This window comes from Anas platyrhynchos, chromosome 14 (genome assembly GCF_047663525.1).
Source record: "Anas platyrhynchos isolate ZD024472 breed Pekin duck chromosome 14, IASCAAS_PekinDuck_T2T, whole genome shotgun sequence".
In the NCBI taxonomy this organism is placed as follows: Eukaryota; Metazoa; Chordata; class Aves; order Anseriformes; family Anatidae; genus Anas; species Anas platyrhynchos.
In genome coordinates this window covers 12,591,214-12,605,247 of record NC_092600.1, presented here as the reverse complement: position 1 = coordinate 12,605,247, position 14,034 = coordinate 12,591,214, and the positions used below count along the sequence as shown (strand labels likewise).

At 50.1% G+C, this 14,034-nt stretch overlaps 2 protein-coding genes across 2 annotated transcripts; both read right to left on the bottom strand.

The window, feature by feature from the left end:
* Positions 1-919: 919 nt before the first annotated feature.
* On the bottom strand, positions 920-4,931 carry LOC113845148 (protocadherin beta-15-like). Its single transcript, XM_038186344.2, has one exon. It carries the CDS (start codon positions 4,528-4,530, stop codon positions 2,089-2,091), a length of 2,442 nt encoding a protein of 813 aa, XP_038042272.2. The 5' UTR covers positions 4,531-4,931; the 3' UTR covers positions 920-2,088.
* A 2,560-nt stretch (positions 4,932-7,491) lies between these two features.
* LOC139998645 (protocadherin beta-15-like) lies at positions 7,492-13,926 on the bottom strand. The gene has a single exon (XM_072023160.1). It carries the CDS (start codon positions 11,100-11,102, stop codon positions 8,661-8,663), a length of 2,442 nt encoding a protein of 813 aa, XP_071879261.1. The 5' UTR covers positions 11,103-13,926; the 3' UTR covers positions 7,492-8,660.
* Positions 13,927-14,034: the final 108 nt, after the last annotated feature.

Sequence of the window (14,034 nt, the reverse complement as noted above, 5' to 3'; positions counted from 1 at the left end):
GGCACTAAAACGAACACTTGGGGGACCCCACTGGTGACTGGCTGCTATCCTGGTGCAGCCCCATTTACCGTAAACCTTTGAGCAATACCCTTCAGATAATTATTCACGCATTGTATGATGTTTTTGTCTAGCTGCATGCTAGGTATTTTGCTCAGTAGGATCCTAAGGGAAACTGTTTTCAGCTTTACTGAAATCCAAAAAAGATTACAGCAGCTGGTTTCGCTTCATCAATTAGATGGGTGATCTCATAATAAAAGGAAATCGAATTTGTTAAACAGAACCTACCCCTCATAAAGACATCTTGGCTGGGACCAAAGACTGTGTTGTCCCCCGGGTGTGATTTAATAACTCCCAGAATAATCTCCATAATTCTACCCTGCACTGCCATGACACTAACAGGCCTGTAGTTTCCGGGGTCTTCTTTCTTGCCCTTCTTGAAAACTGGTACAACATTTGCCAGCTTCCGGTCAACTGGGACCTCTCCAGATTCCCAGGAATACTGAAAAATAATTGAGAGAATTCCCATGATGATGTCAGTCAGCTCTCTGAGCACCCTGAGATGAAACCCATCCAAATCCATGGACGTGTATGGATCCAGGTGGAGCAGCAAATCCCACACATGTTGAACAATGCAATCAGTGGTGATCAATACAGTATACCAATAGTTCCTGGCATCCAACACGACTTTGTGCCACTGATCATCTCCCTTCTGGGCCGAGCTGCTCGGCCGCTTCTTATGCTCAGTGCTCATAAGGCCCACAAGAGACCTGCCACGACATCCTAGATACCCACCCTTTTCCTTCAGGCACTAGCAGTCACATCTCCAGGTTGAGAACACATGCCACCAAACCAAAACCTCCATTAAGGAACCAATTAAAAATATATATAATAAATAAAAAAGCACCCAGACAGACAGTGACCCAGGACAACAGCATCCTTTTTATTGCCAGAATGGCACTTGGGAATTCATTCCATTTCACTTTTACAGACAAGGGTATACCAGCCTAAAAATAATTCAGTGTATAATGCAGCACAACAGAACATAAGGGTGTTTATGAATCTAGTCCCATATCACGATCTTTCCAACTACCCATCGTTATAGGTTGAGTATCAGCCCTTCTTAAGGGGAATTCATAAGACAATATTAAAATACACAGCCAAAGGAGAAAGGGAATAGAAAAGGAAGATGCAAGCATTCTTACAAAAACCTGGAAAACCAGACCATGAGAGCACTTCCCTTTCATTGAGGAACCCCTTCAAGCAAGAATGAAAATAATGACACAAAAAAGGTTATTCCTTTTTAAAGCCTATCTTTCTTCTGCCTTGTAGACACAGGTCCTCTGAGGCAATGTATCAAGATGCCTTGAAATCCACCCAAACACAATGATCAGGGTCATAGCTATGTTTAAGTACTGTCTATGTTGGAATTGGTAGTCCTGATACAGTTCTGAGTCACTCCCAAGAACATGGACCACTGTAAAGTCTGGGTCGGCACATTTTTGCTGTGTCCTGCAGAAGATGGGATGGTGCAACCCAGTAAAATACATGGTTCATGCCAACCGAGGTGGAAGACCACACAGTGCAAAACCACATGGTGCTGACATGACTCATACAGAGAGATCCAGGACTCAGCAAAGAAAGAGAGAAGCACTTCCACTGCAGTGATACACAGGGCTAAAACCTCTCTTCCCAGCAAACAAGATGAGGGCTATACTGCACTGTAAACTGCCCAGACTCACCATTGTGTTTCATCACATAGACTACGACAGGGTGCTTGTCAAGATTTTTCCTAATGACAAGCATTTAGCCAGAGAGACTGAATCTCACATTCCTCACAAAGCACCAATACCAGACCTGGAATATATCGTTGCCTGAGAAGAAAGGCCTTAGTTCTCTCATATATATACATATAATTTCTAAACTTTTTTGGGGGGGTGAAGAAAACAATACATCTGACTTGGTATTAGAGGGTCTTTTGTGAAGCCAATTACAAATGCAGATTTCATCTCCAGAAAACAAGACTGATTATCTTTAGCCAGATCCCTTCCAGCTCCAACGCATGAAGCCTTTCACTGCGTGGACTCAGACCTAGTTAAAGGGAAGGCCATTAAAGTGTCCAACAGATGGTGTACCAGAGATGTCCAGGGCTGCATCCGCCATGGAGTTCTGGATGGGAGGGAAATCCTCTGTGTCACCAACACCTCTGCCTGTGCCAGAGTGCTGTGGTGGCAGGCTGGGGAGGATGGGCTTGAGGAACTTGAACTCACTGTTGCCCGACCCCGTGGTGAGGTTGATCTCGTAGCAATAGGCGTGGGGCAGGGTCCCAGCAGCAGCCCCAGCAGCCAGACTGCTCTGCAAGTTGCCTGTACCATACAGCACATGTCCTCCTTTCAGCTCCTTTCTCTTGCACACCTTGCAAGCAACAAAGGCGGCGACAGACGTGAGGAAGAGGAGGGAGACAAAGACCAGTGAAACGATTAAATAGATTGTCAGGGAGCTGTCTTCATCCTGCACAGCCAGCTCCTGCTGTGGCAGGTGATCCTGTGAGAGGCCGTTGAGCAGGAGTACGTTCAGTGCTGCAGTGGCCGACAGAGGTGGCCGCCCATTGTCACGCACCAGCACCTCGAGCTTCTGCTTCACGGCATCCCTCTCTGTCACTGGCCTCCTCAGACGCACCTCCCCATTTTGGCTGCCCACAGCAAACAGCCCGGGGTCTGTGGCCCTCAGCAGGTGGAAGGAAAGCCACGAGTTCTGACCAGAGTCCGCATCAACAGCCACCACTTTGGTGACCAGGTCCCCCACCTCAGCTGACGCTGGCACCAGCTCACTGGATGGCGGGCTGCTGTCCTGAGCAGGGTGCAACACCAGTGGGGCGTTGTCGTTCTCGTCCACGACAAGGAGGCAGACGGTGATGTTGGTGCTGAGGGGAGGGGACCCCGCATCGGTGGCACTCACCAGCACCTCAAGCTGCCTCACCTGCTCATAGTCCAGTGGACTCAGCACAAACACATGTCCGTTCTCTGAGTTCACGGAGATGCAGGAGCAGGGGTCCCGCTCAGTGGGGTGCACAGGCCTCAGGGAATAGGTCACCTTGGCATTGGGTCCTGCATCTGAGTCCGCTGCACTGACAGCCCCAACAAGCACTCCAGGGATATTGTTCTCTTGCACATACATGGTGTATGATGTCTGGTTGAAGACAGGGGCATTGTCATTGACATCGGAGATGTCCACAGTGAAGGTTTGGGTAGTGGTGAGAGGAGGAGATCCTGCGTCTGCTGCTGTGATGACCACAAGGTACTGAGATGTCTCCTCCCGATCCAACGTGCTCATGGTTACCAGCTCATAGTAATTCTTATAGGCTGGCCTCAGGGAGAAGGAGAGCTGGTCTTCAAGGGCACAGCTGATCTCCCCATTCACACCAGAATCCCGGTCCCTCACTGCAAATACAGCGACCACTGTCCCAGGCTCCGTGTTCTCGGGGAGGGGGCTGCTGAAGGAACTCACCACCACCTCTGGTGCATTGTCGTTCACATCCACCACCTCCACCAACACCTTGCAAAGTGCTGAGAGGCCCCCACCATCAGTTGCTCGCACACTGAGCTCATGTTTCTGTGTGGTCTCAAAGTCCAGGGCTTTTGCAACTCGAATTTCACCACTCATACTGTCAATTGTGAATGTGGACTGGCTGTCCTCAAGAACATTACTGAACCTATAGGAGATGTCACCATTCAGTCCCACGTCTGGATCAGTGGCTACAACTCTGAGAACCACAGAGCCTGCTGGGGCACTTTCCAAAACCTGACCAACATACACGTCCTGACTAAAGGTGGGAGCGTTGTCATTTGCGTCTAGAACTACGATGTGGATTTGGGTGGTCCCGCTCCTAGGTGGAGAGCCACCATCTGTAGCAATGAGACTGAAAAGCAGTTCTGGCTGCTCCTCTCTGTCGAGAGGCTTTTCCAATATCAGTTCAACATGCATGTCAACCTCACTCCGTTTCCGAATAGAAATACTGAAGTACTCGTTCTCGGGAGCGATGGTGTAAGCCTGGACGCTGTTGCTGCCAACGTCCAGGTCCTGAGCCGCCTCCACGGGGAAACGCGAGCCAGGGTCGCTGGTTTCCGGGATCTGAAAAGTGACTCGTTCCTCGGGAAAGACCGGCGAGTGGTCGTTGACGTCCTCCACGGCCACCTCGACACGAAAGAACTGCAGCGGGTTTTCCAGCAGGAGCTCGAAGGCGAGCGTGCAGGTAAGCGAGCGGCCGCACATCTCCTCGCGATCGAGCCGCTCCGCCAGGACGAGGCGGCCGGTGGCGCGCTCTAAGCGAAAATGCTGCCGGCCGTCCGCGGAGGCAATGCGTGCCCGGCGAGCCGACAGCTGCGCCGGCGTCAGCCCCGCGTCCTCCGCCACGTTGGCCACCACGGAGCCGCTCTCCCCCTCCTCGGCTACGGAGTAGCGGATGGGCTCGCAGCGAACGCGCGGCACGCACAGCAAAGCACACAGACAAAGCACTTGCCTTGCAGACGCCATGGCGGGGCGGCGGACACCCTCCGTCTGCCGCAGTCCTCCGCGGGAAGCGGCGCCCGGCAGCAGCGCGGCGCCAAGGGCGGGCGCCCTCCCTCGCGGCCTCCCTCTCTCCCTCTCGCCGAGCTCGGCTGGCGGCCCGCAGCGCGGCACTCCGGGACCGGCAGCGGCTGCTGCGGAGGACGGCGCGGACGACCGCTCGCCGCCGCCTCCCGGCTGCGCTGCGCTGCGCTGCGCTGGGCTCGGCCGCCTCCCCGCTCGCAGCCGCTCGCCGCCGCCTTGGCCACGAGCACCACCCTGCGGCCTGCGGCGGGACTGCTCCGGGACGGGACGCGCTCCTGGCCGCCGACTCAGCCTTTCACAAACGCCGGTGTTCGAGCGTTCTTTTCATTTCACCTTTACAGGAAAGCGTGTCCTGCGTGGCCGTGATGCAGCGTATGACTGCAGTGCAAAGCAGCGTGAGCTTTTCCAAATGTTCAGTGCCATACCACCACTATTCCAAAAACATGTTCTGCCTGTGGTGACTGTCCTTCTTCAGGGGAATAGGTAACACCATGCTCCAACACAACTCATAAAGGAAATGAGAAACGGAAAACGTAGAATGAGAGCTTTCAAACACCATGGAACTAAACCCACGAATAATCATGTCAGACTGAACTCTTGTCTCATGGAGAAGCTAGAGTAAGTGGGAAGGAAAGCAATGGGACAAAACTGGGAGACCAGGTTTTAACATTTCTTTGGGAAATACTTGTTCATTTACCTTAGAAACCAGGCATTACCATGAGAATGATCTTTGTCTGCCCAATCTCACCCTTGTGTTATATCCCAGAAAAGACAGGGTGGGGTCCACAGCGTTCCCTAACAAGGAGGACAAATTAATTAAGGAGCCAAAGAACAAAGTACTTAACGCGCCAATTTAAAGAGCCAAACCCTACTAATGAGGTGATTCAGAAAAGATATTCTCCGAGATGAAACAAATTGCCTGAAGGAAAGAAACTTTACTTTCTTGATTTTATCTCTTATTTTTCCTTTGAGGGATGAAGAAAAACATACATCTGATTTCCTATTAGAGGGTAATTTGCGAAGCCAATTACAACAAGCAGGAGAAAGAATTTAAGGAGAAAAAGAATTTAACAAGACAAAGAACTTAACGAGACAGTCTGAAGCGCCGATTTCTACTCACTTCAGAAGAGATTTCGACTGAGGTGAAACATATCATTTCCCGAATGATGCAGTCTTTGGTTTCTTTCATTCAATTTATCTGCTTATTTATTTATTTATTTTGGAAGTGTAGAGGAAAACATATATCTGACTCAATTTTAGAGGGTTATTTGCAAGGCCAGTGTCAAGTGCAGGTTTAGTCTCCAGGAAACAAGGGTTAAGGGTTGCGAACTAGATCCCTTCCAGCTCTAAAACACTAAACAGGGTCTGGTCTCACAAGTGGTGAACTGAGGGGAAGTATGGCTTGCCTTGGGCTGTTTGAGATATTCCCTTGACCTGTTCAAGGGACTCTGCTGATTCAACCATCATTAGGCTGCTTTATGGCAAGGGCATGCTGCTGGCACATGTTCAACTTGGTATCCACTGGGACCCCCAGAGCCTTTTCCACCAGCCTGCTTTCCTGGAACATGGCATTGTTCCTCCCCAGGTGAAGGACTTTGCACTTTTTCTTGTGGAACTCCATGAGGGTCCTGTCAGCCCATTTCTCCAGGTTCTCCAGATCCTTTTGATGACAGCAACACCTTCTGCTGTAGCCAACACTTCTCTAACCCACCCCCACTCCCGCTTTACAGTACCTGCTGAATTACAGGGGGTGCACTCTGTCCCATCATTGAGATTATTTATAAGGATATTCAACACAGAATAAAAAGAATATCCCAAGCTGGAAGACACCCATATGGATCATCTAGTGACCCTCCTGGCTCTTCATAGGTCTAAAAATAATTCAGAACGTGATTAAGAGCACAAACCAAATGCACAGCCCAAATTTGCTCAAAATACCTTCTAGTCCTACATCCAAATCGTTTCTAAAAACATTGAAGAGAACTGGCACTAAAACGAACACTTGGGGGACCCCACTGGTGACTGGCTGCTATCCTGGTGCAGCCCCATTTACCGTAAACCTTTGAGCAATACCCTTCAGATAATTATTCACGCATTGTATGATGTTTTTGTCTAGCTGCATGCTAGGTATTTTGCTCAGTAGGATCCTAAGGGAAACTGTTTTCAGCTTTACTGAAATCCAAAAAAGATTACAGCAGCTGGTTTCGCTTCATCAATTAGATGGGTGATCTCATAATAAAAGGAAATCGAATTTGTTAAACAGAACCTACCCCTCATAAAGACATCTTGGCTGGGACCAAAGACTGTGTTGTCCCCCGGGTGTGATTTAATAACTCCCAGAATAATCTCCATAATTCTACCCTGCACTGCCATGACACTAACAGGCCTGTAGTTTCCGGGGTCTTCTTTCTTGCCCTTCTTGAAAACTGGTACAACATTTGCCAGCTTCCGGTCAACTGGGACCTCTCCAGATTCCCAGGAATACTGAAAAATAATTGAGAGAATTCCCATGATGATGTCAGTCAGCTCTCTGAGCACCCTGAGATGAAACCCATCCAAATCCATGGACGTGTATGGATCCAGGTGGAGCAGCAAATCCCACACATGTTGAACAATGCAATCAGTGGTGATCAATACAGTATACCAATAGTTCCTGGCATCCAACACGACTTTGTGCCACTGATCATCTCCCTTCTGGGCCGAGCTGCTCGGCCGCTTCTTATGCTCAGTGCTCATAAGGCCCACAAGAGACCTGCCACGACATCCTAGATACCCACCCTTTTCCTTCAGGCACTAGCAGTCACATCTCCAGGTTGAGAACACATGCCACCAAACCAAAACCTCCATTAAGGAACCAATTAAAAATATATATAATAAATAAAAAAGCACCCAGACAGACAGTGACCCAGGACAACAGCATCCTTTTTATTGCCAGAATGGCACTTGGGAATTCATTCCATTTCACTTTTACAGACAAGGGTATACCAGCCTAAAAATAATTCAGTGTATAATGCAGCACAACAGAACATAAGGGTGTTTATGAATCTAGTCCCATATCACGATCTTTCCAACTACCCATCGTTATAGGTTGAGTATCAGCCCTTCTTAAGGGGAATTCATAAGACAATATTAAAATACACAGCCAAAGGAGAAAGGGAATAGAAAAGGAAGATGCAAGCATTCTTACAAAAACCTGGAAAACCAGACCATGAGAGCACTTCCCTTTCATTGAGGAACCCCTTCAAGCAAGAATGAAAATAATGACACAAAAAAGGTTATTCCTTTTTAAAGCCTATCTTTCTTCTGCCTTGTAGACACAGGTCCTCTGAGGCAATGTATCAAGATGCCTTGAAATCCACCCAAACACAATGATCAGGGTCATAGCTATGTTTAAGTACTGTCTATGTTGGAATTGGTAGTCCTGATACAGTTCTGAGTCACTCCCAAGAACATGGACCACTGTAAAGTCTGGGTCGGCACATTTTTGCTGTGTCCTGCAGAAGATGGGATGGTGCAACCCAGTAAAATACATGGTTCATGCCAACCGAGGTGGAAGACCACACAGTGCAAAACCACATGGTGCTGACATGACTCATACAGAGAGATCCAGGACTCAGCAAAGAAAGAGAGAAGCACTTCCACTGCAGTGATACACAGGGCTAAAACCTCTCTTCCCAGCAAACAAGATGAGGGCTATACTGCACTGTAAACTGCCCAGACTCACCATTGTGTTTCATCACATAGACTACGACAGGGTGCTTGTCAAGATTTTTCCTAATGACAAGCATTTAGCCAGAGAGACTGAATCTCACATTCCTCACAAAGCACCAATACCAGACCTGGAATATATCGTTGCCTGAGAAGAAAGGCCTTAGTTCTCTCATATATATACATATAATTTCTAAACTTTTTTGGGGGGGTGAAGAAAACAATACATCTGACTTGGTATTAGAGGGTCTTTTGTGAAGCCAATTACAAATGCAGATTTCATCTCCAGAAAACAAGACTGATTATCTTTAGCCAGATCCCTTCCAGCTCCAACGCATGAAGCCTTTCACTGCGTGGACTCAGACCTAGTTAAAGGGAAGGCCATTAAAGTGTCCAACAGATGGTGTACCAGAGATGTCCAGGGCTGCATCCGCCATGGAGTTCTGGATGGGAGGGAAATCCTCTGTGTCACCAACACCTCTGCCTGTGCCAGAGTGCTGTGGTGGCAGGCTGGGGAGGATGGGCTTGAGGAACTTGAACTCACTGTTGCCCGACCCCGTGGTGAGGTTGATCTCGTAGCAATAGGCGTGGGGCAGGGTCCCAGCAGCAGCCCCAGCAGCCAGACTGCTCTGCAAGTTGCCTGTACCATACAGCACATGTCCTCCTTTCAGCTCCTTTCTCTTGCACACCTTGCAAGCAACAAAGGCGGCGACAGACGTGAGGAAGAGGAGGGAGACAAAGACCAGTGAAACGATTAAATAGATTGTCAGGGAGCTGTCTTCATCCTGCACAGCCAGCTCCTGCTGTGGCAGGTGATCCTGTGAGAGGCCGTTGAGCAGGAGTACGTTCAGTGCTGCAGTGGCCGACAGAGGTGGCCGCCCATTGTCACGCACCAGCACCTCGAGCTTCTGCTTCACGGCATCCCTCTCTGTCACTGGCCTCCTCAGACGCACCTCCCCATTTTGGCTGCCCACAGCAAACAGCCCGGGGTCTGTGGCCCTCAGCAGGTGGAAGGAAAGCCACGAGTTCTGACCAGAGTCCGCATCAACAGCCACCACTTTGGTGACCAGGTCCCCCACCTCAGCTGACGCTGGCACCAGCTCACTGGATGGCGGGCTGCTGTCCTGAGCAGGGTGCAACACCAGTGGGGCGTTGTCGTTCTCGTCCACGACAAGGAGGCAGACGGTGATGTTGGTGCTGAGGGGAGGGGACCCCGCATCGGTGGCACTCACCAGCACCTCAAGCTGCCTCACCTGCTCATAGTCCAGTGGACTCAGCACAAACACATGTCCGTTCTCTGAGTTCACGGAGATGCAGGAGCAGGGGTCCCGCTCAGTGGGGTGCACAGGCCTCAGGGAATAGGTCACCTTGGCATTGGGTCCTGCATCTGAGTCCGCTGCACTGACAGCCCCAACAAGCACTCCAGGGATATTGTTCTCTTGCACATACATGGTGTATGATGTCTGGTTGAAGACAGGGGCATTGTCATTGACATCGGAGATGTCCACAGTGAAGGTTTGGGTAGTGGTGAGAGGAGGAGATCCTGCGTCTGCTGCTGTGATGACCACAAGGTACTGAGATGTCTCCTCCCGATCCAACGTGCTCATGGTTACCAGCTCATAGTAATTCTTATAGGCTGGCCTCAGGGAGAAGGAGAGCTGGTCTTCAAGGGCACAGCTGATCTCCCCATTCACACCAGAATCCCGGTCCCTCACTGCAAATACAGCGACCACTGTCCCAGGCTCCGTGTTCTCGGGGAGGGGGCTGCTGAAGGAACTCACCACCACCTCTGGTGCATTGTCGTTCACATCCACCACCTCCACCAACACCTTGCAAAGTGCTGAGAGGCCCCCACCATCAGTTGCTCGCACACTGAGCTCATGTTTCTGTGTGGTCTCAAAGTCCAGGGCTTTTGCAACTCGAATTTCACCACTCATACTGTCAATTGTGAATGTGGACTGGCTGTCCTCAAGAACATTACTGAACCTATAGGAGATGTCACCATTCAGTCCCACGTCTGGATCAGTGGCTACAACTCTGAGAACCACAGAGCCTGCTGGGGCACTTTCCAAAACCTGACCAACATACACGTCCTGACTAAAGGTGGGAGCGTTGTCATTTGCGTCTAGAACTACGATGTGGATTTGGGTGGTCCCGCTCCTAGGTGGAGAGCCACCATCTGTAGCAATGAGACTGAAAAGCAGTTCTGGCTGCTCCTCTCTGTCGAGAGGCTTTTCCAATATCAGTTCAACATGCATGTCAACCTCACTCCGTTTCCGAATAGAAATACTGAAGTACTCGTTCTCGGGAGCGATGGTGTAAGCCTGGACGCTGTTGCTGCCAACGTCCAGGTCCTGAGCCGCCTCCACGGGGAAACGCGAGCCAGGGTCGCTGGTTTCCGGGATCTGAAAAGTGACTCGTTCCTCGGGAAAGACCGGCGAGTGGTCGTTGACGTCCTCCACGGCCACCTCGACACGAAAGAACTGCAGCGGGTTTTCCAGCAGGAGCTCGAAGGCGAGCGTGCAGGTAAGCGAGCGGCCGCACATCTCCTCGCGATCGAGCCGCTCCGCCAGGACGAGGCGGCCGGTGGCGCGCTCTAAGCGAAAATGCTGCCGGCCGTCCGCGGAGGCAATGCGTGCCCGGCGAGCCGACAGCTGCGCCGGCGTCAGCCCCGCGTCCTCCGCCACGTTGGCCACCACGGAGCCGCTCTCCCCCTCCTCGGCTACGGAGTAGCGGATGGGCTCGCAGCGAACGCGCGGCACGCACAGCAAAGCACACAGACAAAGCACTTGCCTTGCAGACGCCATGGCGGGGCGGCGGACACCCTCCGTCTGCCGCAGTCCTCCGCGGGAAGCGGCGCCCGGCAGCAGCGCGGCGCCAAGGGCGGGCGCCCTCCCTCGCGGCCTCCCTCTCTCCCTCTCGCCGAGCTCGGCTGGCGGCCCGCAGCGCGGCACTCCGGGACCGGCAGCGGCTGCTGCGGAGGACGGCGCGGACGACCGCTCGCCGCCGCCTCCCGGCTGCGCTGCGCTGCGCTGCGCTGGGCTCGGCCGCCTCCCCGCTCGCAGCCGCTCGCCGCCGCCTTGGCCACGAGCACCACCCTGCGGCCTGCGGCGGGACTGCTCCGGGACGGGACGCGCTCCTGGCCGCCGACTCAGCCTTTCACAAACGCCGGTGTTCGAGCGTTCTTTTCATTTCACCTTTACAGGAAAGCGTGTCCTGCGTGGCCGTGATGCAGCGTATGACTGCAGCGCAAAGCAGCGTGAGCTTTTCCAAATGTTCAGTGCCATACCACCACTATTCCAAAAACATGTTCTGCCTGTGGTGACTGTCCTTCTTCAGGGGAATAGGTAACACCATGCTCCAACACAACTCATAAAGGAAATGAGAAACGGAAAACGTAGAATGAGAGCTTTCAAACACCATGGAACTAAACCCACGAATAATCATGTCAGACTGAACTCTTGTCTCATGGAGAAGCTAGAGTAAGTGGGAAGGAAAGCAATGGGACAAAACTGGGAGACCAGGTTTTAACATTTCTTTGGGAAATACTTGTTCATTTACCTTAGAAACCAGGCATTACCATGAGAATGATCTTTGTCTGCCCAATCTCACCCTTGTGTTATATCCCAGAAAAGACAGGGTGGGGTCCACAGCGTTCCCTAACAAGGAGGACAAATTAATTAAGGAGCCAAAGAACAAAGTACTTAACGCGCCAATTTAAAGAGCCAAACCCTACTAATGAGGTGATTCAGAAAAGATATTCTCCGAGATGAAACAAATTGCCTGAAGGAAAGAAACTTTACTTTCTTGATTTTATCTCTTATTTTTCCTTTGAGGGATGAAGAAAAACATACATCTGATTTCCTATTAGAGGGTAATTTGCGAAGCCAATTACAACAAGCAGGAGAAAGAATTTAAGGAGAAAAAGAATTTAACAAGACAAAGAACTTAACGAGACAGTCTGAAGCGCCGATTTCTACTCACTTCAGAAGAGATTTCGACTGAGGTGAAACATATCATTTCCCGAATGATGCAGTCTTTGGTTTCTTTCATTCAATTTATCTGCTTATTTATTTATTTATTTTGGAAGTGTAGAGGAAAACATATATCTGACTCAATTTTAGAGGGTTATTTGCAAGGCCAGTGTCAAGTGCAGGTTTAGTCTCCAGGAAACAAGGGTTAAGGGTTGCGAACTAGATCCCTTCCAGCTCTAAAACACTAAACAGGGTCTGGTCTCACAAGTGGTGAACTGAGGGGAAGTATGGCTTGCCTTGGGCTGTTTGAGATATTCCCTTGACCTGTTCAAGGGACTCTGCTGATTCAACCATCATTAGGCTGCTTTATGGCAAGGGCATGCTGCTGGCACATGTTCAACTTGGTATCCACTGGGACCCCCAGAGCCTTTTCCACCAGCCTGCTTTCCTGGAACATGGCATTGTTCCTCCCCAGGTGAAGGACTTTGCACTTTTTCTTGTGGAACTCCATGAGGGTCCTGTCAGCCCATTTCTCCAGGTTCTCCAGATCCTTTTGATGACAGCAACACCTTCTGCTGTAGCCAACACTTCTCTAACCCACCCCCACTCCCGCTTTACAGTACCTGCTGAATTACAGGGGGTGCACTCTGTCCCATCATTGAGATTATTTATAAGGATATTCAACACAGAATAAAAAGAATATCCCAAGCTGGAAGACACCCATATGGATCATCTAGTGACCCTCCTGGCTCTTCATAGGTCTAAAAATAATTCAGAACATGTGATTAAGAGCACAAACCAAATGCACAGCCCAAATTTGCTCAAAATACCTTCTAGTCCTACATCCAAATCGTTTCTAAAAACATTGAAGAGAACTGGCACTAAAACGAACACTTGGGGGACCCCACTGGTGACTGGCTGCTATCCTGGTGCAGCCCCATTTACCGTAAACCTTTGAGCAATACCCTTCAGATAATTATTCACGCATTGTATGATGTTTTTGTCTAGCTGCATGCTAGGTATTTTGCTCAGTAGGATCCTAAGGGAAACTGTTTTCAGCTTTACTGAAATCCAAAAAAGATTACAGCAGCTGGTTTCGCTTCATCAATTAGATGGGTGATCTCATAATAAAAGGAAATCGAATTTGTTAAACAGAACCTACCCCTCATAAAGACATCTTGGCTGGGACCAAAGACTGTGTTGTCCCCCGGGTGTGATTTAATAACTCCCAGAATAATCTCCATAATTCTACCCTGCACTGCCATGACACTAACAGGCCTGTAGTTTCCGGGGTCTTCTTTCTTGCCCTTCTTGAAAACTGGTACAACATTTGCCAGCTTCCGGTCAACTGGGACCTCTCCAGATTCCCAGGAATACTGAAAAATAATTGAGAGAATTCCCATGATGATGTCAGTCAGCTCTCTGAGCACCCTGAGATGAAACCCATCCAAATCCATGGACGTGTATGGATCCAGGTGGAGCAGCAAATCCCACACATGTTGAACAATGCAATCAGTGGTGATCAATACAGTATACCAATAGTTCCTGGCATCCAACACGACTTTGTGCCACTGATCATCTCCCTTCTGGGCCGAGCTGCTCGGCCGCTTCTTATGCTCAGTGCTCATAAGGCCCACAAGAGACCTGCCACGACATCCTAGATACCCACCCTTTTCCTTCAGGCACTAGCAGTCACATCTCCAGGTTGAGAACACATGCCACCAAACCAAAACCTCCATTAAGGAACCAATTAAAAATATATATA

Excerpts from the sequence above, each read along its gene's own strand:
- LOC113845148 (XM_038186344.2), bottom strand. The coding sequence starts at position 4,530 with ATGGCGTCTGCAAGGCAAGTGCTTTGTCTGTGTGCTTTGCTGTGCGTG.
- LOC139998645 (XM_072023160.1), bottom strand. The coding sequence starts at position 11,102 with ATGGCGTCTGCAAGGCAAGTGCTTTGTCTGTGTGCTTTGCTGTGCGTG.